At 40.0% G+C, this 26,185-nt stretch overlaps 1 protein-coding gene and 1 non-coding gene across 3 annotated transcripts in view; both read right to left on the reverse strand.

Annotated features, from left to right (window-relative positions):
- Positions 1-26,185, reverse strand: part of LOC121508236 (E3 ubiquitin-protein ligase DTX4-like) — a 52,636-nt gene that overhangs the window by 11,941 nt on the left and 14,510 nt on the right. For both annotated transcript variants that reach the window (XM_041784944.1, XM_041784943.1), the window contains exons 3-4: positions 15,423-15,637; positions 13,607-14,505 (exon numbers count right to left, since the gene is read on the reverse strand). In XM_041784944.1, the coding sequence (XP_041640878.1) occupies positions 13,607-14,505; positions 15,423-15,637 (1,114 nt within the window). The remainder of the gene's footprint in view (positions 1-13,606; positions 14,506-15,422; positions 15,638-26,185) is intronic.
- On the reverse strand, positions 165-251 carry trnay-gua. The gene is given in 2 exon segments: positions 165-200; positions 215-251. It is a non-coding gene; the product is annotated as a tRNA-Tyr (tRNA).

Here is a 26,185-nt window from a genome sequence, read left to right on the forward strand (position 1 = left end):
GAGAGTGTGCGCTGTTCTTTGTCTTCTAGCTGTTAAATGACCGCACACACGCTGTGGAAGTCTAAAAGGCTGCATTTAAGCTGATGACAGATCTGCTGGGAATAAAAAGGTGTGGGTGTCTGAACAGAGCAGTGAAAAAAAACCCTAAACAAAAAAGGGAAACGTCCTTCGAGCCGGATTCGAACCAGCGACCTAAGGATCTCTGCTTTCACCACTACAGTCCTCCGCTCTACCAACTGAGCTATCGAAGGGACAGCCCCTCTCACACACTGACTCATACACAGACACAGTGACTGACGGGAGCAGGGCAGAGCGCTGGGATGATCTGTTGTTTCCTGTCGTTAGTTTGGCTTTAACAGGCTTTCTGTCAGATCGCTAAGCTGCTTTCTCTTAACCCGACTCAGCCACACATGACGACACGCGTGTGAGTGACTCACACAGTCTGGTGTGTGTATTTGGTCTGAGTCCACATTGATTAGTGTGTGTGAAAGGAGGTGTAACTTTTACAGCTTCAGAGAGACAAACAGAGTGAATAGAAGAAGAGTAAACACACAGAGGGAGAGATAAAAAAAACCTCCTCTTTGAAATTAATACAGATTTTAACAATAGTTTGTACTTGCAGAAAATCTGGATTTTAAAAGAGAGACAAAAAAACCCCTCTAGATTATCTTTTTGAACTTCTGCTCCTTCTGCCAAGGTTTCCAAGTTCTCTTGGGCTACTTTTTCTGTACTATCACGGTTAGATTATGTTTGTTTGCTTTTGCTCCAGCTCATCAAACAAATTTTAATGTTAAACATAGATGACTTAAGAAAAAAGGCCAGAGTTCATGATTCAGCACTACGATGGAGACTTGGACTTCGGGACCTGTGGACCTGGACTTCTTGTTGTAACTGATGGGACCAAAAAGTCTGCTATCTACCAGAAAATCCTGAAGGAGAATGTCAGATAATCAGGTCTTGACCTCAAGCTCAAGCACACTTTGGATATGCAGCAGGACAATGATCCGAAACACACCAGGAAGTCCATGCCACTTAACCGCTCTTGTTAAATGGCTCTGTCATTTATATGAGGGAAGGGTTTATGCGTTGTACTTAGTACTGAATGATTTGCAAAAATAATCTAATTGCGATTTTTTTTCCCAATATTGAAATTGCAATTTACTAAGTGATTTTTTGACAAATTCAAGCAATAAATAAGCAATTCATACATAGTAGCATGAATCTGAATATGGGGGTGGAACAAGCTTTAAGCTATAAAGGAGGCGGCTGGGGTGGGGGAGGCGAAGATGGCTACCAGCTGAGGTATGACCTTCGCAGAGTAAGGCTAGGCTTCATCAGTTTTATTTAGAATGAGCTTACTATTTTTACTCATTTTGCAAATGTAATATCATTTGTTTTAAGGACAATATCATATTTATGTCACTCATTTTGATTAAGAAAAACATTCATAAAACACAAAAAGGAAGATTTTCGTACACCATTATAAGAAAACAAACTTGAATGTTGCATAATGTGGATGAAATTTCAGCAAAAAAAGATTTATTAAACTGGTATTTTGACACATTTCAAGTTGAAGATGTACTGCAACTTCTGCAATTTGTAAACTGCACCAGGCCATATTGCAACTTAATCTAATTTGTGATTAATTGCCCAGCCCTACTTAGTATTGATATAAAATATATTTTCCTTATGGTACTTCTGATACTAAATACTCCCCTGACACTACAAGTTTATAGCCTACACTATGTCCTACCAGCATGTGAGAATGAGACATTGCAATGCATTGTGCAGCATTGCACGCTCACTATTGACACTGCATTGAATAAATATGCAGGTTGATGACACGTGCATCATGAAACGACAAAGATTTGCTTTCAAAATGCAATTGTGCAGTCCAATCAGATTGGATCACTCACTAACAGGAGCGCTCTGCTGTCGTGTGCAGTCAAAGTGGTTTAAGATCTTAAACTCATCATAAAGATTTATTCATTAAAAGATGAGGCTGACTGGCAGCTTCCTCTGCTGATCGCAGGAGGGAAACACCTACATTAGATCTGCTCTGGATCAAATTAATGAATGACACACTGTGATAACACATGCATATACACACACTAATCTCTTTAAATCAGTCAGTGGATCTATAAATTATTAATAGGCTGCAGCGTTAGCAAGGAGGTATTTACCGCGTGATAAATAGAGGAGGGATGTTGAGTCACGTCTGATTGTGGATAAGCTTCATGTGGCTTATTAACACACTTAAAAGCTGACCCAGTGATTTACTGATGACACACACACACACTGACAAAGCTGGTCTTCGTCTCACACCTCTCCATAAACACAGTCGACATTTGTTTGTAAAGAGACATGCTTTAAAACACTGGTTCTAGCGCTAGTAATTACTAATGACCGTTCAAAGTAGATTTTAGATGAAAAAAGCTATTGGAAAAAAAAATCAGACTGGAGCAGCAGGATTTTCTACCTCACCACTATTAAGAGGTAAAATAATCTAACTACTTTCAAAGTTGTGTGTTTACACAGCAGGCATCAACATGCTTCTGTGCAAGCTTCCCTTTGTCCCCTATGAAACGTGATTCAATAAAAGAGGAAGTTTCAGAGGAAGTTGGGACTGAAAACGAGAGCAGTGAAGAAAAAAGAAGCCTGAGACCTTTAAAAAAGGAGGATCCCGTCGACGCCTGAGGAGGAGGGGGGGGGGGTCTGAATATGGTCTCCAGTCTCTCGACCTCCTGTGACCTCAAACCCGCCTTCCTCCCCTTCGCCCACTCCCCCCTTGATCACACACTCCCTCAGCTTTGTCTCGATCACTGCCCCCGTCCCTCTGCTCCTCCTCGAACTCCCCTGGGCCCAGATGGACATCAGCTGGTCTGATTTAGACCCCAGACAATAACACACTCCCTCATTTTCTCACACATATTGTCATGCGCACACAAAGCCGCACACAAATTCCTATAGAGACACACTTGCCTTGTTCATGGCTTTTCATGCAGAATTTCTCTGTTTCAGTGAATTATAATGTGATGTAGTGAAGGGTTTGCATTTGGGGATTTTCTTTAATTTCTCAAAATCCTAAAGGCTAATTGACTTTTTGTTTACACGTTCTTTCGTGCATGCGTGGGTTCTCTTTGGGTACTCTGTCTTCCTCTCACAAACCAAAAATATGCTTGTTGGGTGACTTGGGGACTCTAAATTGCCCGATGGTGTGAGTGTATGTGGTTGTTGTCTATACGTCCGCTCTGTGATTTACTTGTGTCCACTTGTGTCATCCTGCCCAGGTTGAACCCTGCCTCTCACCCAATGACAGCTGGGACTGGCTCCAGCCCCAGTAACCCCCAACAGGATAAGCAGAGTAGAAAAGGGATGGATGGATTTTGTTGCTGCACAGCAAGGCTTCTTCTCTGGGCTTAATGGGGAGTCCCATACCACCACACCCCTCCTGAACAGCAATGTGAAGTCTTGTGAGGAGGCAAACAAATACCTTATTATTATCATCAGTAGATTTTAACTGTAATATTATCAGAATTATAAAATTTAGTAAAATATTCGCAATATCAATAATGATAGTCATCATGCATCCCCAAGAGAGAGCTTTTCAAATTTTGGTTTGATGACAGACATGACTTTTAACAATCAGAAAACCTTTTAAAGCAGCATCCAAACACAAAAACGGCACAGAAGGTAACTCTGGGAACCTCTTCTAATATTTCCCAAACAATAAAGGATGTAATTTTGATTCATTCTGCATTATTCTACTATATCTGATAGGATATTTAACCTGTGTTTGCTTAGAGCTCCCTCTACGGGCCACATAGGATAAAGTAAATAAAGCAGCAACCTGTTGGTGAGCTGAACAGGTGCCAGCACCCTCTCACTGCGTCTCTCTCTTTTTAATAAAGTCAGACTTTCTCTCTTTCGTGCACCCCCTTCCTGCTTAATTTGATTTCCTAAATATGCTGTCTGTGCAGCCCCCTACCCAGAAACCCCCCAACATATCATCCCCTTTGTCTCATTTCTCTAATCCTCGACCAGAGACAGAGCAAGAGAGAGAGCACATTCTTCTTCGCTGCATCTCCACGTAGGATTGTCAATATTTACTTTTACTGAGGGTGAGAGTGAAGGACAATGTGGTGGTGTGTGCTCCCTCTCCCTGGTGTTGGCCTGATTTCTTGCACTGCTGTGTGATCAATCTTTGACAGTTTGCTGACTCGTTTCTTTGTCTTGTACCCCCCCTACCCAGCCCTGTTCCCATGAGCCCTCGTTTGGGCGCTGTCTGAGACTGAGACCATCTACACACACCCCTCCCTTCCTAAGAATTGGGATCGTCTGGAGGAAGCAACAATGCCGCCTGCATGGACACCATTGTCTTCTTCTCCCCCATCTAAAAGTATTCCAGTTATGAATAAAGATTAGGGCTGGGGGATATATACAAAACAATCATAACTTTAGAGCTGTATGGCAATACACGGTGCATTGTCAACAACTCTGTATATGGAGGATGTCAAAATGTTTGATCCTCTAAACTAAGACAAATGCTCACCATCTCATTCAGGCTCTATGGCTAAAATAAAGGTTGACAAATTGCTTTCAGCCTGCAGAATAATAAGAATACAGAGAAACTTCACTGGAAAAGTTCTGATAGAAAGGAACAACTCAAAATGAATAAAGGATATATACATATTTTATATTTATCACAATCATTCAAGTTTGATTCAGTGTTTATCAAATATTTTGTCTCTTCATCTCAAAGGTGATTGTTTTTTCCTTCTCCTAACATAACTTCTTTTTGTGCCTCTAATGTATTTGCATTTCTGATGTCGTTTACTTGTCCTGTAAACTGGTTTATACAACGGCTGCCACTAGTGCAGCGATTAAGTCAGATGTAGTTAAAGTATAGGGGCAGTTTTATCGGAATTGGGCCACATTTCTTTATTAAAACACGAGCAAAGAGCCACATTGAAAGCTTGTCTTGGCAGAGAAGATGTTTTTGCACTTCTACTGACTGTCCTCGGCATGAGTTTTACCCAACAACTCCACTGTTCATAAACTGCAGCAGCACCAGCCTGTTGAGCTCAGGTTACTATTAGAACTGCATATGCCTACTACCTCATTTTGTCTTGTCACTCTGATTGGCCTGTAATGAACATGACAGATAGAACGTTTGTCCAATCACCTTCTGAGAATTTTTTAACAGTCCTGCCATTCCCAAAAACTTTGTATTCGAGGTTTTCACACATCAATGTGAAATATAATCTGTTTGGTGGATATATATGAAACAGTTTATCAGTTGTGTCAGGTTTATATCCTCCAGCATTTAAGCAGAGGACTTTACTTTTCCCAACCAAACAAACACACCCACTCTAACAAGTGCTATGTAAAGTGGAGCGACTTTGCTAACAGGGAAAGTTGAGCCTAAAGTAGCGAGACGCTCTTTAAGGAAAAAAAGTTAGGAGAGCTTTAAAAACACATGAAAATTATGAAAGGAAAGAAAATGTTGGAAAGCAGCTCAGACAGGACTGAGCCTGGAGAGGGGGAAGGCAAAGGGAAGCAGAAAAAAAACGAGTGGAGGCTCAGCATTGTGCTGCTAATGCAGCCCAGGCTTGGCTAATCCAACAAAGGTTACTGTGGAGACCAACAATGAGGCTCTGAGGGGCCCAGACCGCTGAGACGCGACAAGAGAGGAGGAGGGAGGAGAGGAGAGGAGGGGGTCGGAGCTGGAACAAGCAATGGCGTCGAGGACGGAGGGATATGGACATAAAAAGAATCTTAAAATCATCTGAGCATGCAATCAGTTTCAGAAAACATTCATCGGGAATCTAAGGTGCTACTTTCAAACTTTGAATGCATCATGTTGTGCAGCAAAAGTGTTCACAGTTTAAAAAAAACCCTGGAGCAGTTATTTAAACCAAGAAGTTATCAAGCTTTATGAAGGAGGTTTATCTCTCTGCTTTATTATCATGCAACAAGCCACCGTGACATTGAGGCCTTTTTCAAACAATGTATAGAAAAGGGTGGGACTGCAAATGTCGACTCATAAAACTCAGCTTCTGGGGGCCATGAATGTCCATCTATCCAAAAACTATTGTGATATTAAGGTATGGACAAGAGCTGTCAGATTTACTTTGAGACATTTCCATACCACGTTTTGAAACAGTACAATCTGTTATTTTATTTTAATAATCAGCTGTACTTAAAGGTATGGCAAGGCTTTCAAAAGCATTCTAATTTCTTAGCAAAAGCTGCAAACCATTGCACACAAATTTAAGCAATCTGGACAGAACTTTGTTTGCATTTTTGGTATAGAAAACAAGAAACTAACTATTGGGTGCATATAACTTGTAGAGATTGGGGCTGCATTAGCTTAGTATTTTTAGGGATTTGGATAGGGAATCAGAGGGTTGCCAGTTCAAGTCCTGATCAGCTGTAGAGATGCCAGATCACTTCCTGAGCAAAGCCGATGTGCACTTTAGCAAGACGAACCCACAACTTGTTTGGCAGTCTTTCACATGTAACCGTTTACTCCCTGCATTTCTATTAACGATGAAAAAAAAAAACAGACTCGATCATCTCACTGCCAAACTGAGAAGCATGATTTGTCACTCTACAGAATGTTTCCATTGCTCCACAGTCCAGTGTCAGTGTGCTTTACACCACTCCATCCATTTCTACTAATTGGAATTGGGGATACGAGGCTTTCCTGCAGTTGTTCAGCCATGGAAATCAATTCTATCAAGCTCCTGCCACACAGTTTTTGTGTTTACATTAATACCAGTATAGTTCAGAGCTCTTCAGCTTTAGAATCAGCATACAATGGGGACTTTTACGCATAATGAGCCTTAGTAGTCGTTAACCCCTGTCTTCCACTCTGTGGCTGAGCTGCTGTTGTTCCTAAACGCTTCCATGTTCACATAAAATCACTTACAGTTGACTGTGGAAAATCCAGCAGGGGTGGAATTTCACAAACTGTCCCAGAACAACCCATTTAGGATCATGAATGTTTGCGAATGGAGACTGCATGGCTAGGTGCTTGATTTTATACATGTGGCAACAGGTCTGATTGGAACACCTGAATTCAATGTTAACAGGTATGGCCAAATACTTCTGTCCATATAGTTTAGTTTAAACTTTTGGGTACCTTGAAATGAACTCCAAGTGGATTAAAGTAGATTTGAGAACTGCTTGAACAAAAGAATGAGTTAAATCACTTTATGGAAGCACATAGAGATAGAGGAAACAGGAGGAGAAATGCTGAAGTGAAAAAGTCACAAACAGGGAGAAAGTAAGAAAAAAACAAGTTGACAGGCTGTAAGAGATTCAATAGAAAAGAAGCAGAGGTTCAAGGGTACTTAGGGGGGAGAAACAGGAGCCAGAGAGCAGTGGGGGAGAGAGAGAGAGGTTGGCAATCGAACCACACTTAAATTTGGTGTGTCCTCACTTGTCAAACTTGTGTTTTTTCTTATAAACCCCCCCACCCCCGCAAAGATTCATCATCATTTGGAGTTGCTAAACATCGTCAGCTCAGCTATCAAATGCATTTTTGTTTTGTGTTTACCACTTCCCCTCACACTGTCATGACAACAAACACATAGAGGAAGAAGAAGTGAGTACATCGGCTCACAGATCTGGTTATAGCAGCAGTTTGACGGCCTTTATAAGAGCCCCTAACTGGATTTTGTTTGCAATGGATAACCACTGACGAAAATGTTAAAGAGATAAAATGAAAGGATTTCCTGTGTTTTTCTTATCTTGCCACTATGTTTCTGCTATTTGGAGGAGTATTAGCCCACAAAAGATTATAAAAGCTCTAAATATAAACTCATAAACTCACCATAATCATAGGTTCCTGAAGTTTTTAGGGTAAGAGGCCTGCAAGATTGCAAACAGCTGAATTTTTTACTTCAATTTAACCCAGGGCTTTTCTAGCCTGCTGGGAAATTTTTCTGTGTATTTTCAGTTACAATTAGTAAGAATTCAAGTAGACTTTTCACATATAGTCCTAAACCTGAGGTTCTCTTTAGCATTAAATGCAGATTAAACCCTCTGAAACTGACGTTGTTGTATACAACAAGACAAGACACAGGTCATCAAAACTTAAATAACTTTTCAACTGGGGCTGGGCAATTAATCGCAAATTAGATTAAAACGCAATATGGTCTGCTGCAATTTTCAAATCACAGAAGGTGCAATATTTCTTTAACCTAAAATCTGTGTCAAAATACCAGTTCAAAACATTTTTTTTACAGCAGAGACGTTATGCATTACATATCATGCAATCTAGTGGCATATTTTAGAATCCTATTTTCTTCATTTTTCTTTTTAAATATTACAATTATATTAAAATCATCACTCCCTTTAATACAACAGTTCATACCGGATTTGCAAAACGAGTCAAAATCCTCACAATTAGATATTTCTTCAAAATTGTCCAGCCCTAGTTTAATCTAATAATGTGTTGTTAGTATAGAATGAATTATTGCTTGTTCTTGGTGGAAAATACATGAGATGAAAAACTTAAGAAATGATTGCATATTAAATCGTAATCGCGGTATTGGGTAAAAAATAAAAACAAATCACAATTAGATTTTTTTCCCAAACTGGTTGGCCCTATTATGAACCATAAATCACAGCCTGTTACTTGAAATTCCTTAGCCGTTCTGCTGTTTCACTGAAGCTATCCATGCCTTCAAATCCCTCATAGAAGCTTTTCGAGCGAGCTTGGAACCTGGGTGACTTTCTGGGGTACTTAAGAATTAAACTACCCCAGTAAATTTAATATTGAATGTCTTTTTAGCTGTTTTAATGCAGTTTTGATTATTTCTGCCACTAGTTTTGAATGCTTACCACGATGTTGTAACTAGGGGTGGGAATCACTAGTGGCCCCATGATACGATATTATCACGATAATTGGGTCACAATTCAATATTATTGCGATTTTAAACATTTTGCGATACTGTGAGTATTCCGATACCCTATATTGCGACACATTGCGATTTATACCATTTTTCAACTGTTTAACTGATTTAGCATTAGTCTTGTCTTATTTTTGTCTTATTTCTGCTATTTTTTTCTTCGTGTAGCACTTCTTGCAAACCTCATGTGTCATGTCCATGTCATTCATGTCCTGCTTGTGCTTCTAATGTCCTTCCCCTGGTGCTGATAGGTCTGTTGTACTATCTTTCTCCTGCTTAATGACCGTCACCTCTGCCGACCTCCCTGGACAAACAATTGTCCAAACAATTGATTTTACTTTTCCATTATCATAGACTTGAGTTCATATTAGCAATTAATTTGAAAAAAATTGATACTTGGTGGACAAGACGATACGATATATATCACCAGACAAAACATCGCGATACTATGCTGTATCGATTTTTTTCTCCCACCCCTAGCTGTAACCCACAATGCTTTGTGGCATGCTAACAACCAATGGGAGGCCTGAATAGCTCCTAATGGAGAGACAGAGAGCCTGTGATGTGGCCTTCTGTGTCACTGCAAACAGCAGTGGCTTTTAATAATGGCACAAAAACAGCCAATACAAAAAAAGTGCAAGGACCTTTTTGTAAATATATAAATACTTTAAAGACCTTTTGTCACGGACTATTTTTTTTTTTTTACTTCTTCGTCCCTAAGAGATAGGAGAACAAGTTTGCACAAGAAAGTCACGTTCATTATTGTTTACTGTGTGTCAGACATACAAATCCCTTAGTGTGAATTTCCTTTTGCTGTTTTTTTTTTTGTTTGTTTGTTTTCATAGTCCCATGCCTTTTTAAAAAACCAAGTGATATATCTGTTGCAAACATATCCTTAATGCCTGGGTTGTCCTGAAAACAAAAGCTTGACTGTGCAACACAGGGTTGATGTTTTACACGCTTTTAAAGACAAGTTCTGGAGAGGCAAAATGGTTAGGAAATAGCTCGGGGCTTGAAGGGTTAAAAAGGTGGTAACAGCCTGATCTGGTAGTCCAAGGGTTTCAGGACCCTTTAGCACAGAAAAACAATCATTTTATATTGTGTACTGTGTCAAAATGAATGGCAATTAAGGCCAGTTGGGTAGAAAGTCTAGCATGTTTTATTTTGCATGCACAAAGTCCAGGAACACAACAGGCCAAAAGAAGAGTTTTGCTTTTCATCAGTAACTTAATTTAGTCTGAAAAATTAGAATGAAAAAGACATGTGATATAATCGAGATCGTGATCTGGCCATCCAAAAAATCGATTTGTGATATTTTTCCACATCTCCTACCCCTAGTTTGAGTAAAAATATAATTCATCCTGGGTTTTCTCTGTCAGTATTTCCTGAGGTCTCCACAGTGGCTACTAATTCAGGATGGAGAGGGGGGTGCTGCTGACTCGTGGCCTTCACGCCCCCTCCCTCTGCTCTACAGATGCCACCTCACAGATGGACGACACACAAACAGGGCCGACTTTTGACACACACTAATGGCACGCACACACAGAGGAATCAAGTAAACAACTTCAAGGTCAATTTAACGTTTAACTTCAGTTTTCTTCTGTTTTCAAGAGAGTTTTTGTGCTCAATTATTGTTACCCAACATGATTTTGCTTCTTCTGAATGCCACCAAAGGTCAGTTTGTTGGTAATGCTAACACATGACACAAGAGCACAGAGAAACTAAAACCCAATCCCATTTGTTTCAGTGTTTTAAATTCCTCTGTATGCTCCTCCGCTTGATAATCTGTCCGTCCTTCATGCAACATCACTTTCATGTCTGTTTGGTACATTTCTGCTCAACACACCAAGATTTTAATTAAACAAATTAGCATTTAAACGCTGAACAGATTAAAGGTCCCACAGCAGAGACGTCCACCAGGAGTGAACGTGAGTCCAAAGAGTCACACCTCTGAAGTCACTTTCTTAAAAGTCACTGCAACGTGACAAATGCATGACTCAATGTGACACTAAAAAGCACAACACCTTCTGGGGCCACACAGGATGTATTTATTCTGATGGGAATGTGGCTCTGCGTTTAGCTGTGCATGCTCGGGTGTGCTTGTTAGTAAAAGTGTTTTTGCATGTTTGAACGTGCAAGTGGGCATGCGAAAATGTCAAGAGTCTTTATCAAAGGCATTTCTGTACTGACACATGTCAGTGCAAATCATCTAAATGTTTGCGATTAATATAGGACTGCAAAGTGTGGGAAAATATGCAGAAACACCTTGGGGGAGGACAGTAAGAGATACAGAGATATGTTCAGCTGCAGGTTTGAAAAATTACGGCGCGATTAAGAATGAAACTCATTTAATTTGCAATGTCTAACAAAACTAAAAGCGTCTATTAGTTCTGATGTGCTTTTGATCAACAACTAAAACAGTGAAAGAAAATTTGCTTCTTATTAATTATTAATCTGCTTCATTAAAAGATTAACCAGGAAAAGCTTCAGTGTCCCGGCCCAGACAAGCAGCAGCAAATTTACCAAAGTTATGGACAAGCACACTACACATAACACCTAACATATATGCTCAACCAATCCTGGGTCACTACTTAAAAGCATGATCCATGTTCCCATAATGATTTTAATTTTCTTTCACAAATATTGCAAAAGAACAGCCCCACTGGACATAAATCCTCCAGCAGCAGATTCTACATACCCATTTTTAAGAAGCATTTAGGGAACAAATAACATGAATGATGAACATTTAGGCTAGTAATGGACAATTTAGGCCAGCCAGCTCAGGCATTTAGAGTGCAAAGATGAGCTAGGTGTAAAGCAGCAGCAACAAGTCTTTTTCTGCAAGAAAAAAAAAACAAGACTTTTGTCTGACTTAAAAACACAGATGCATCTTTATAATCTGCTGAATATGAAGCTCAAAAGACAGATAACTGCCAGCTAAGAATAAAAGGTATCTAGAAGACAATACAGACTCATTTAACATGACAAGACAGATTGACTGTTTCACAAGTCTATCTATTACATAGAAGTATAAATACACAAGGGTAACATCCCATTAGCAGTGCTTATTAAGGGCTGAACCCTTTAAAAAAAAAAACAACTTGGAGGATGACTGAATGAAGGGTCTGTCGGAATCATTACAGGACAATCAGAGCAACGAAACAGGAAATATGTGATGCAGCAGGCGAGTGCTGTCCAAGGCAGTAGACAACATAACCCAAGCCTAAGAGGCAGCTGTTATTATCATTTTACTATCAGTGAAGCAAGTCAGTAAAATACACTTTCACCAAAGTGAGTCAACAGCAGAGCAATTCTTTTCTCTTCTGTTAATTAAAAAAAAAAAAGTGCAGTTCTGGTAAAACTGCCACAATAGCCATATCTACACTAATCTCTTTACTGGCTTGCAGTTGCTCCAACTAAACCACGGCCATAGCTATCACCTTGTTCTCCTCATATGATGCTGATTGGAACAAACATTTCAGCCTGAAGCTTAGTAAGATCAACCCGCTTGATGGCAGACATAGAATCTGGCCAATCAACTGGCATTACACAGTCAAGGCTCATTCATATAACCTTTGGAGGTAATATTAATCAGAGAGCCAATCCAGTATTTGTGTCAGGTTTACACTATTTTTATACAAATGATCAGACTGATGATGCCAATCCAGTTAAAAAGCTAGACTACATTACTGTTGTATTAGAAATGAGTGGTGCTAGCTCTAAGGCCCTGTCCACACGTATTTACAGAAAACTTTTTCAAAATGAAATGGAAATATATCATTTTCGTCTCCGTGTGGACAAGTCCTAAAAGCGCCGTCTGTGGACAAAGGCCATAAGAGCTGCCTCTGAAACTCCCCAGTTCCAGTCATGAACTGAGAAGGATCCAGGTCAACTCCAATTTTGTCATTTGTATCAGCCTGACAGATGGTCAACTTACAAATGAGAGGAAACGTTTTTACCCATGACCAAACTATGCACAGAGGTCGTAAAGAATTAACAGACCCATTGGTTAAATCCAGAAAAAAAACACTTAAGATGTTTTTCCATTGAATAAAAACATGTTTTCTGGTGCCCTTTTGCTGAACTTTAGGTCTGTGAGTCAAGCTGCTGTGGCTCAGTTTGTATCTCTCCTAACTTAAGATCTAATCACTAAAATCCCTTATTCAGATATAGACTTTCACTAAAACAACCACGGAGTTGTTTAAACTAAAATAAGTAGTCAGTAGAGCAGCACAGGTTGTAAAGATTCAAGATCAGAGTTCTTCCAACAGGTGACTATTCCTGCCTAGCGAAATGTCTCCTATTTGATTCAGCTGTTAGGTGAAACATATACCAGCAGGAAACTGATGGGACACAACAGATAAACACTAGCTACTGATCTCCGTTTCTGCCATGCTAGTAGCTGATGTTTGTCAACAGGGCCCATATCAGCCAATACTGATGTTTAAATCATGCATGGGTGCATCCCTAGTAGTCATGATGATATGTTGTTCAGTCCTGCAGAGAGCTGCAGTATAACTTCAGTAAACAGGCCTCTTGGCGTTAGACACAGAGGCTGATACCACATGATCGCCTTCTCCAAAGCAAAGAACTATGAAAGGTCATCATGCAATCTGCTGGTTCTTTTTGTGTGTGTTCTTCCACAGTCAGAGCTGTGTGTGTGTTTTTGTGTTTTGTTGACTCACCCTGATGCTATGAGCGCTCTGGACTGAGCCATCGCTATCCTCTGTAACGCCGGTCTGCTCAGCCCAGCTAAACTTGATCTCTGTGGCAACGGGGCATGGCACACTGTTGCTGCAGACGACGCACTGCGCTGCGGCTTCATCACCACTGGCGAGGGAGAGGGCACGGGAGAAGGTGGTGTGGTAACGCTGTTGGCAGGGGTGATTAATGTGGCGGTTGGCACTGAATCGCTGGCGGCTGAAGATGAGGAGAGCTTAGGAGGGATGGACGGAGGGATCTGGTTTGGGTTTGCTGACGGAGGCTGAGGAGGCGGGAGGGATGGTGGCGGCGGCCTGTTGGAAGACGAGGAGATACCAAGAGAGGACGTGCCAGCAGTGAGGGCAGCAAGCGATTGGGCGAAGAGCTGGGCATTCCTTCTAGGGGAGGCGACGTTTTTGGAGATGGCGAGGCCGTGCGGCAGCGTCTGATAGTAGTTGGAGTTTGAGTTTGAGTTCTGCTGCTGCCCTCGTCCCAGAGTGGCTGATTTGGATGGACTAAGAGGTTTAGCAGAGAAAGATGCGGAGTTCTTGGGCCGCTGCATGGTCAGTGAGCGTCTACTAAGTGTCTGAATTCCAACACCTCCTCCTGCTCCCCCTGTGTTGGCCTTCACACTCAGTACAAGCATGCACTGCTGACAGGAACACGGCTGGCCCAGTCCAGTAGCTGCTAAGCCTCCATTGGGGTACAGAGAGTTTCCAATCCCCATACTGCTCCCTGACACTCCAACACCCAGCAGAGCTCCAGTTAGACCTCCTCCTCCTGCACCTCCTCCTTTAGGCAGCGGGAGAGGCCCAGACACTAAAGGGTAGGCCAAGTCTGCTCGCCTCTGCAGCCTGCGACATCTCTGGCTCTGTTTGTTCACCTGCAGGAGGACAAAACAAGGCATTCACTTAATCCTGGTTATCAGTTAACTCCTAAATCTACAAAGGAAATGCTTTCATTGCATAGCTACAGACCAGCTACCATCTTTAAAACATCTGCCAGATGCTATGTGCATGATGTACCTGCAAACATGATGTGTGAATTTCTACCATTCTTTTCATTAGGTCTTTAACAAAGCTCTTACATTTTATGTATTTAAGCTATTTTTATTCTGAATAAAGGTGACTGGAATCCATAGCAACCTACAGCAACTGTGAGACTTGACATTAAAGTGATTGCACAGTGATCTGCTGCTGTTAGGTGTGCTGGGTTTGCTTTCCAGTTCTTAAAGAAATAGTTTTCACATTAAGCACAATGGTTCTATCAGGGCTAATAACGTTTTTTGTCTCCCCTCCACTGTGACTAGTAGACTGAATAATCAAGCAGACACCCAATTTTACTAGTGACTTTATTATGGTGAGAAAAAAAATATATGATAGAGCTGATAGATTATGGCAAAAATCAGGATCATGATTATTTTGATTGATATTGATGTCATGATTGTTAAACACAATTACTAAATGACTTTACATCTTTATATACAGGTGCATCTAAAAAACAAATACCAAGTAAAAGTTCATTTTTTGCTGTAAAATTACTTCAGAAAGTTACATTTCCATATATTCTAGATTCATCTCACACAAAGTGAAAAATTACACGACTTTTTTGTTTTAATCTTGATAACTTAAAATAAACTTTTTCATGATATTCTACATTAATACTATAATTTCACACTCAGGTAGCTCATAGAAAGCCTACCACCCCCTCTCCCTGATTACTCTTTCACTGTCCTAAAAAATAAAGGCACAAAAAACAATTCAGGAAAGGAACATAGGGTGTATAAAGAAAGAAAATCACCTGTGTCATGTTCTGGAAATCAATGAGGTAGCAGAAGCCGAGCGGTGTCAGGTCGAGGCAGGGCTGTTGGCGGTTGTGGGCACTCTCGATGGCGATGGCCACCTCCATGTCATAGGGCGTCCATGTCCCTGCATCGTTTTCCCACTCCCACTGCCAGCCCTGACCTGGCGCCGAGGCTGGGTCATAAAAACTCCTTCGCACCGGACGGATGGTTCCTGAAATAGACAGAAGAAGAGATGTGAGATTATTAATAATTCAATCCCAACAGGTTTCTTCACCAGGTGAAGGACACATGTTTTAGAAGCAAAGATAGCAAGATTTATACAGGCATGGCCGCCATGAATGCTAAAATTAAAGGACAAGATGGATTTTATCATGGGGAAAATCAACCAACAGTCCAACATACCTAATCAAATAGCCCAGTAAATCAAAACACTACAGAAAATGAGGGAAAGTTTTGCTTCTATGACCTATAAATAAACAACACGACTCAAGAAAAATGGAGGCTTTGCCTCCCACACCTAATAAATAACCACAATGCAGCCTTTTTAACTAGATGCTGAGTTTTCACAAAGAAATTGAGCTTGAAATGTTACAGTATTCCCAATTGTCTCATTAAGCAGCCACAAAATAAAACATGCATTAATAACAAGAAAGAAAAAGAGGTATATTGCTCTTTATACCATTTCTGGCTGATTACAATTAAAAAGACATCTATCCAACAAATCTTTTTAATGGGAGGCATTTGAAAGTCAGAGTTGTGAAGTTCTGCACACTGCTATCAATATTTAAGATACACCAATCAAGCTGGTTACTGGGAACGGATAATCTGTTTGACTGATGACTGGCCAGTTTTCAGAATATATCGAGACCTGCAAGTCCACAGATAAACAAACATAAAATACCACAAGATGAAACAATCAAAGATGACAGACTCCATCAAGAATTAAAGGTTGTACGAATTAAAGGCTTATTCTAAGTTAACAAAAAAAACACGTCATACATTCAGGTGATTAAACACCAATTTAGATAGGCCTGCTTTTAAATATAGATACTAGTATATATATTATCAAATTTGTTCTTCTAAAGGCTACTAGACTAAATATTAAACACTGTACCTTTAAATAAGTTGGTAAACATCCACCAGAAATGACACAAAAAAGGGGGATGACATTCAGGTGGCTCTATGCACTTAAGGCCATTGAATTAACAGAGGTTTGGGAGCAGTCAGTCCACTTTATTTCATGTTTTTATACACTTGAGTCTTCACTTTCTGTTCAACTTTTACCAACAAATGCTGTTCTACAGAGCCAAAAAACAGTGGAATAAATACTTAAACAACACAGTCTCAACAAAGTCCCTCTGTCCCCCAGTGGGATAGACTGGAGGGTTTAGAGGAGGGTCCCAAACAAGCCAACCACAAACTACCTCAGTCTCCAGTGGCAACGGGCTATTCAGTCAATGCCAGTACAAGAAGAGGACGGCATATGTGAGCATTTGTGAGAAAGAAAGACTTGTACAAGGAGGGGATACTTGCAGAGCAGTTCAGCACACGGACATCAAAAAGACAGGTTTGTTTTGTACGGTGTAAAAGAAAGAGACAAAGAGAGAGTGAATAATCAAACTGAGATAATGTACTCTGTATTGGCCGTTTTACTTGTACAGTACTTCATTTGCTAGAGGAACTTTCTCGAAAAGATGACATAGGCGTAGCCAAATAAATCTATCACATATGCAAAACTACTGAGAATAAAAAAAATGGGGGATGAGTTTCATGTAAAAACAGAAATGTCTACATTTATCAGCACAATTTGAGGCCACTAGTAAAATGTCAGTAAGAAGCCTGGGTGGGCAGTCGTGTTAACACAACAAGGAATATTTAGAAAATCCCTGTGGGCATGTGGACTGGGGTGATGAGGGTTATGTCCTGAAACTGCTGCATGACCAATTCAATCTTTTCACATGAAATAAAGTTATGACATGCTCTTTTCTGTTAACAGTATGTTCTTTCTCCACTCTGTTGAAACTGTTTGCCTGTGTGTCAGGGAACCTGACACAACTGGACAAAAGTTTTACACCTGCATGTACAGGTAGTAGTAGTATTATACAATTCAGAGGTCCACCTCAGAAGCAGCTAACAAAGATAGCAAGGGCAGCGTTGCCTTCACTTAGTTCGTGCTAATGTAATTGGTTAGAAGTCCAGGATAATGACAGTAAAAAGAAATGCAACTGGTATTTGGGGTGTCCAAATAAAAAAAAAATACAGATAGAAGCACTTGAAGGCTGCACCTACCACTGGGGTCACTGAGGTCGGGACCTTAGTAATTTTGCAGCGACACACTATATGGACAACAGGTGGCTTAGTGCACTGGGGCACAGTCATGTTGGAATACAAAAAGGACCTTCCCAAAACTGTTGCCACACAGTTGGAAGCATAGCATTGTCCAAAATCTCTTGGTATGCTGAAGCACTAAGATTGGCCTTCACTGGACACAAGGAGCCTAGCCTGAACCCTGAGCACAGTGGAGGTTCAAAACTCTTAATGTACATGAGAAAATTCTCATCGACGTAGGTAATGAAAACAACAAAGTGTGGATTCATTTACTGTTGGGAGTGCAAAAGATTTTTTCTCTTACATTGTAACTGAACAGATCTCTTTGTAGACACACTCGTCAAATATTGCATTCATACATAATGAAATAAATTCATAAAACCATGAGTTTGCTTTAATTGTAAAAGCTGCTATCCTTTGCAGACTTTATGGTGATGTGTTTTTAATTCCATTGTGCCCTTTATTCAGTTTCATCCACAAAGAACAAGTTAACTTGATGGACTCACTATGTAGACAAACAGCTGCAAATTAAAGTTGTCCACTTCAAAAGGCCAAACCACACAAGTGCTCTTTTATAATTTCTCCATTATGCTCAACATAAAGGAATACTGTGCAGCTTTCTGTATGCCTGGAGGGAAAAAAAACCTTTGTGCATGTGTGAATACAGCAAGAGCCAATTTTAGAAAGGGAATAATACGTGAATGGTCGGCAGATTTGTGTGTTTGTGTGTGGTTTAAGCTTTATCTGGTCTTGGCCCTCTCAGCAGGCCAACAGGACAACTTGCCTTTACATATAGCATCAGAAGGGGCTGTAAGCAGAGCAGCATGCCTGTTTCCCATCCATAAATAGTCTGCATGTGCACGGCCATGCGTGTGTTGTAGACTGCAAGCAGAAAAAGTCCTAAATCCTGTTGCTCTCTCACACAGTGCCACACTCCTTTAACAATTTTGTAACTGAAGCTTGCAGCTTATTTTGTATGCCAATCACAGTTCAGATCAAAAGCAACATGTGTGGGTGTGGCTACGCTGGGTTACTCTGTTTGCATTTGAGATTGTGGTATGTCAAAAATGAACCTGCTGTCTTCCCCAAAAGGGGAGTAAATCATTCATAGACTTACATGCTTTAGCTCAAAAACATCTGGAGGGTGAAGAAATGTCTGTTTTAAACATGAGTGACTATTAAAGAGTATCAGTGAGAGAAACTGAACTACTAAGGAGAGGAAGACAGAGGACAAAGAGGCCTGAAGCAGGTGGAGAAAGAGACCAACCATCTGGTCTGTATTGTTCTCCCTACCACTGACCCCTCCCTGCACACACACTATAACACACACATAACCACACATTGCTGCAGACTGACCAGCAGGCGAGCACATGTCGGGGTGGGGGTCAAGCTTCATGCATGGCAGGACGGTGCAAGTGCTCTTCGTCAACAGTTACTCTGTGGGAAAATTCAGCCCCGAGCGTGAGCCAGCACTTCCTCTTCTTGGTTTAGCTGCTGCACGACAAAATGCATGGTTGGCACGTTCACAAAGGTGTGTTTTGCCACGGTCTTTTTAGATCACTTCAGATAATTACAATCAAACTCAATTAAGCTTTTGACTTTCTCTGACTCTGCTGCTCTACAGTGAGAAACGGCCTGAAGGTCTTTCACAACATCGCCCATCACCAGCCCTGTGTTTACAGTGAGGTGATAATGAAGAGGTGCAAACAGCGACTCATCAATTATCTGAGAGTTATTAGCATATAAATTAGGCCTGGGTGATATGGCCTTAATATCAAACCAAAGTATTTTTTATCCCTTTGCAGTAACTGTATTACATCACAGAATTACATTAGAAGAATTTTAATGCAATTAAGTGAATAATCAGGAATTATAAACACCATCCCCCCCTAAAACAAACCTGTGATAGCACAATAAAGTCATGTCTAAGCTTAAGATCACAATAAAAGGTATTTATAAGATGACTTAGGTGTGTCAAGTTGCTACTGAAAACGCCACATTTCCTGATGTGGGCGTTCACACTGAAAGCACTCGGGGGAACAACAACTACGGACTTTTATTGTGAAGGATTTGTTGACGGTACAATGTTTATCATTGATCTGGCTTATTTTGACAGTGGCACTAGTGAGCTTATGCTTCTAGAGTCTGCAGCTGCTTCTCTGATCTTGTTCATCAACCTAGCCTGCTTCTTTGAATCATCATGGACTTTACAAGCAAATCAACAGTTTAAACACACCTCTAAACAGTTTTTTAGGCAGTTGTAATAGTAGTTGCAGCAGCACTGGGCTAAACACGAACCGTCCTGGACCAGCTCATATTAACACCTGACAGAGAAGCTGTTCAAAGTGGATACTTGAACCATGTTGCTGCTATCACAGACATCAAACTTTGAGAGGAGGGAACACACCTTTTAACCTATTACTGTGCTTCACTATAATTGCGGAGATACAAGTGGGTGATGTTGGACTTGTAATCTGGCTGCTCTTTAGCGTCAGAGCGAAACATGCTGATGACTGGACTCAGACTGAGCTCTGTCAGTTTGTAGAGCTAACGGTAGCAACGTTTTTACCTTGTGTGTGCAATATAGAGCAGACTCTAAGCTGCTTAGGACTTACAAAATAGTTTTATTATGGCACCATCATATCTGACTGGAGAACCTATATACCTATGTATACCTGGTATACCTAATGTAAATCAGGTATACCACCTAATGTAAATAAGGTATAGAGTTTTGTTTTAACACTGCTGGAATATCAAGGGATATCGATAAAGGCACCAGTATCAATACAAAATATCAGCTCCCATCTCTGGTTAATCCCTAGTAGCCTATATTATATGATAAAGATGTCTTTCTGCTAAAAAAAAAACAAACAAAAAACCTCATGCCAGAGAAAAGGGTGAAAACGGAGGCAGATTTAGTCGTAGCCATTATCTCAGTTTCAGAGTGTTGACATAGTGATACCTTCACACACTATTACCCCGGGATTCCCTGCTTCAACCACTCTACTGTATCAGACACAAGCATCTTAAGACTGTGACCTCATGCATTTGTGACTGCATATCCACACATCACCGACATGAAAGACTTTCTGCAACACCGCCGTCTCATTTCTCATGCTACGCTCCTGAAAGCTGACGTCTCCCAGTTTAAACTTCTGCCCTGACCTGAACCTGGTCCATAACAAATCAGGTGTAATAACTGCTTTTCAACCAATGGCATTCTGAAGCTCCTCTAAAAATATATCTTTGACCTTTTACCTCTCTTGACTAGAGATAGGACAGTGACAAAACTGATCTTCAGCAAGTAACACTGTCACGGTTTGATCTACAATACAAATGATGTTTCACAGCTGACGTATGGACAGAGAACCAGTAGAAGAGTCTTCCTCGAAGGTGAGAGGAAAATAAGGGACAGAAGAAAGCGAGAATTAGGAATGTGAGATAAGAGACAAACCAAGGCTGAAACAGAGCACTAACAAATGATCAAGAAGGTCAAAGTGACCTGGATTCTTTCATTCATTTTAGTTTCTATCATTTTCTCTTGTTTAGTTTCTCTTCATCACTCTCCCTCTTACTTCCTCTTTACGTGTCTTATTACCCAGCCTTGTCTCTGTTTCAGCACTTCTCCTTTTCTACTTACGTCTCCCCTCTTAGCACTGCTTCAATGACATTTTCCCATTTTTAACAGCCTATTCCCCCTCCCTATCTTAATTTCTACATGAGCAAACATCGACTACATTTCCATTCCAAGTCTTTAAGTCCTTATTTCCATACTTCTTTAAGATAATTAATAATCAATAACCATACATACTGCATGCTGGAACAACCACTGAAGTAATTAAAAATGTTTTAACTCACTAACTCAATAATTACAACCTGTATTTATCTGATTAAAGGCACACAAAACATTACGTGTTTAAACATCACATCTTCAGGCATTACAAAATTTGTTTGTTGTCTTATGTGTTGTTGAGTCAATGTTTTGATTGATTTTATATTTCATATCTTTTAATTCTATGACAACAAACATGTATTATTAAAGTTAATTTACTTTTAAACTGTTAATTGCAACAAATGACTTGTTTTTTCCTCTGAAAGCCCTCTGTTGTGCCATTCTAATGATGCTATCCATGCCTTCATAGCTCTTTGAACGTTTTCTAGCCAAACTGGAACTTGGCGGACTTTCCAGGGTCTTAAAGGATTAAATCCACACAAGTAACGCCAATACTTTATCCGTTTGTTTTCAATTTTCAATTGTTCCTGCTGTAATCCAGTTAGCCTGCTGCCATATTGTCTGTATCCCAGAATGCATTGCAACAGGGCCCTGACAACCAATGGCAGGCTGTTCCATCATGACAATGACTCATAACAGAGAAAAATAAACACAAAGAAGCTGTGACTTCTTAATAAAAATGTGAATATTTTGAAGACTTTTTGTCACAGTATTATTTTTTATCTCTACAGACCCCAAAATATGGAAAGACAAGTTTGAGCAAAAAAATCAACCATTAATGTTTACTGTGTTACTTACATAAAAATCTTTTAGTTTTGATTTCCATTTATTTTTTTTCTTTTGTCTTTGTAGTCCCATAACTTTTAAAAATTTAAGTGACATTGCTGCAGCATACATACTCTTAAAGCCAGTGTTAATTCTGGCAGCTATTTTAAGTTTTAGTCGTTGTCTTTAGATGAAATGCATTTTAGAGTTAGTCACATTTTAGTCATTTCTACCCTTTTTAGTTTTAGTCCAGTTTTAGCAGACAAAAACTCCAAAACATTTAGTCTACTGTTAGTCCATAAAAAGACCTCAAAGTCTTTACTTTTAGTCCAAGCATTTATTCTACACGACATTCTTGTCTAGTTTCAGTCTTCCTGATCTAAATGAAACTTACTTTTTGTCAGTTTTAGTCATCATATGTCTATTTTTGTTAGTCTTAGTCTAGTTTTTGTCATGGAAAAAAGACTGTTGACGGACATTGTTAGTCATAGTTTTAGTAGCCAAATAAACACTGCTTAAAGCCCAGGTTGTCTTGAAGAAAGGGATGTTTATAGCTTGTCTTTGCACCACAGAGTTGATATTTTACAAGCTTTTTAAGACAAAAGTCCAGATGAGACACAATGGGTAAATAGCTCAGCTCAAAATACACTGAAATAAGCATCAGCCAAGCACCAAACAGCTGGCTTTTCCATTTGGTGAATAAATATCAGATGACTGTGGGGCTGTTTGTACCAAAACAGTTGGTTAAAAGAAAACTGCAGAATTTAAAGTGTTTTTGGTGCAGCTCTGTCTCCTGCTCATATGGGGGAAGAATTCTTTACTGTAGCTTCGTAAACATCCCTAAAGCAAAGTGACTTTGCTGATTTTAGTATCTTAAACAGTGTTCCAGGTTTTGTACGAGGATCCAATGTGACGAAAATTTAAAGATTAAATTCATTTCTCTATTTTTCTGCAGTTGTGAAGAGATGTAAACGTGTCCTTTAGAAAGCATGAAGAATAAAATGTCTGATGCCACGTAACGTTCAACAGCCGCTGCTACTGCTCTAGGCTTTTCACCCTCCACGCCTCCATGCTGGCTATGTGGCTGACAGCTAGGAATACTGGAAACCTCATTGTTTTCAATCCTCAGAAATGCAAGCCAACTCCTTGAAATCACACAAAACTTTCACCTCAAAATAAAACAGACATCTTTTGAGCAATCATGCCAACTCAAATTCAATGTGACGGCAACAATAATAAATGAAATCAGAGCCAAATGTGGACGATGCATCAGAATTCTTAATCAGTGATCAACAACGTGCCTGCATGGTGAAGTTGCTTAGAAGAATCTTTTTACTGATTTAAAATCACTGAGAGAAGATGTTAGAGGGAAAGAAAAGGGGAAATTCACTCTATCTATCTATCTATCTATCTGTCTCTTTTTTCCATTTTTTTCCTTTTGTTGCTTTTCACCTCTTTTCCCCTCTGTGAGCCCCACTAAACCCAATCACATGAGAGTCAGCAGGCTCAGGTAATCCTTGCCTGTGCCTATGTGGAGATTATGTGTGATCTATTTTGTTTTGGAAGGAAAAATGTTTTCTCTGTTTTCAGTTGGAGGGTGTGTTTATTCAGTGGAATCTATGATACTGTAACGCAGCAGCGACACTAATATTTATTGATATCTCCATGCTGTTATTTACCTCGGCTCTGTGTATGTGACTGTGTTGCTGTATAGCGGGCAGTGAGTGATGTCCCCCCAGAGGCCTCACAGTACCAGTAACTCGACACGCAGAGTTTCACAACAACAACTCAGAGAGAAGAAAGCTGCGCTCTGACCCCTCCACCTCTTTCATCTTCTTCTCTCTGTATTTCCTCCTCATCTTTCCTCAGAGTTAGAATGTATGCAGAGAACGAAGCAGGATGCTGAACTGAACCTGGGTTAGCACTTTACAATGAGAATGAAAAGTGTATTTGTCCGGTCCTTTAAATAACTTTAAAAGAGTTTCATGTTATCTGAGTGGACAACAGATGGGATTACAGGTCGCTGCTTCGTCTAAATGCAAAACAGGCTAAACTAAAACACCTCCACGAGCAGCATATAAGCCAAATTAATCACTGAAATACTTCAAATTAGTCTGTATTCTTTTATCCCTTCTCAAAATTGACCTGATTTTCAATCAGTCAATACATCCAACAAGAGATGTATGATATTGGATGTTTGCCGACACCTGATATGCCGATATTTACATATTCATCTTAGCTGATATTGTTATTGATATACCTGGCAGGCCAGATTGATCATTTTATGTATCCATTGCATGGATACATCTCTCATTTGTCTGGAAAACCTTCCATGCAAAGTGTTTGGGAAGGGCAGGACTTTAAAGAAACATTCTCAGAAGGTGATTAGGCGACTGTCTGTCTGTCATGTTTATTACGAGCCAATCAGTGACAGGAGAAAATGAGGTAGTACACAATCCCAGCTCCAGTAATAACCCTGTAGCAGGATAAGACTCATGCCGAGGCCTGTCGTGAGAAGTGCAAAAACATCTCTGCTAAGAGAAGCGGTCAGTTTGGCTCTCTGCTCTTTCTTAATAAAGAAATGAGGCCCAAATCTGATAAAAAAAAAAAAAAAGAAAAAAAAAAGCTGCTATATAGCAATATCTTCATCTGAGATAAAAGCTACACCAGCAGTAACTTCCAGTACAACTAAACCCCGCCCACAGCTACCACCTTGTTCACCTCTAAAAACTGTGATTGGTCCAGACCTGGTACAATCATGATGTGAAAACTCCGCTGGACAGAGCTCGCCACTGAAGCACAACACGAAAATAGATAACAAAAAAAGCCTATCTTCATCTGTTTAAAAGCCCCTGGAACATTACCTAGATGCTCATTCCTAGATGCTATTGGGGATGTGCTTAGACTTAACAGACTAGTCTAAAAGGAGTAAAATACTTAAAGCAGAGTCAAATTCATCACAGGGTTACTGTGTTAGCGGGTGTGATGCAAGTCTGATACTGTGTAGAGCGTAGCTAACATTAGCAGCTAGCACCTTCAGCCTTCCTGTCTCTTTGCAGATTAATATCATGCTTTGATAAGTGCTACAGTTGAGAATTGCTATGAACACTTGAACACCTCCATACTACCTTTATCCATTTATTACTTAAAAACGTCCATATCGCACTGTTCCTACTCCACACTAACTGCTAAGCTTCTAATATTTACATCTAGTAAAGTGCCGGGGGGAAGCGCAGACAGGTAGGCAGCGGCCATTAACTTGAGCTACAGCAACTTCTGGTGGCGGGAGGTTCATTGCAGTTTGAAAGAGCATAATGGACTGTGATTTCAAGCCCGTGTTTATAACCCCCCCCAAACCACCACCGCATCCGTAGATCCTATATGATATAAGATGATTATCATTTCTTCCCCTCCTCTGTCCTGATGTAGCTCAGTTCACTTGCTAAATGTAAAAACATTTCTTCAACTATAAATCACTTCCAGTAAACCTTGCCTTTTGAACATTACTTTTAGACCTAAAGCTTTCTGATAACAGATTTGATGAAGCTCCTACAAAGGTGCGTGCTCTGCTCACAAGTACCTGTATAATGTAATTTTTGAACACCTGGAGGTCAAACAGTGGACATAATTACCGTCCATTCCTGCTGTCATGTTAACAATTTAATCAACAAATAAGAAATGATAGTAATCACGTAACAATATCTAGATGATATAGACCTGATAGGGTATTCACAGATGGCTTAGTCAAAGTATAATCTGAAATTAAGCGTGCCATGATTGAAAATTGAAAAAAAGATATTTTAAGTTTCTGTAGAAACCCTGTTTTTCCAGGCCAAAATAAACCAAAACTACAAAACTCAAAGCATTTTAATCTCCTGATACATTTTCTTTTTCTGTAAAATCAAAGCTGTTCTTTAACTTCTGTTGACCTTG

This window comes from Cheilinus undulatus, linkage group 4 (assembly GCF_018320785.1).
Source record: "Cheilinus undulatus linkage group 4, ASM1832078v1, whole genome shotgun sequence".
NCBI classification, from domain to species: Eukaryota; Metazoa; Chordata; class Actinopteri; order Labriformes; family Labridae; genus Cheilinus; species Cheilinus undulatus.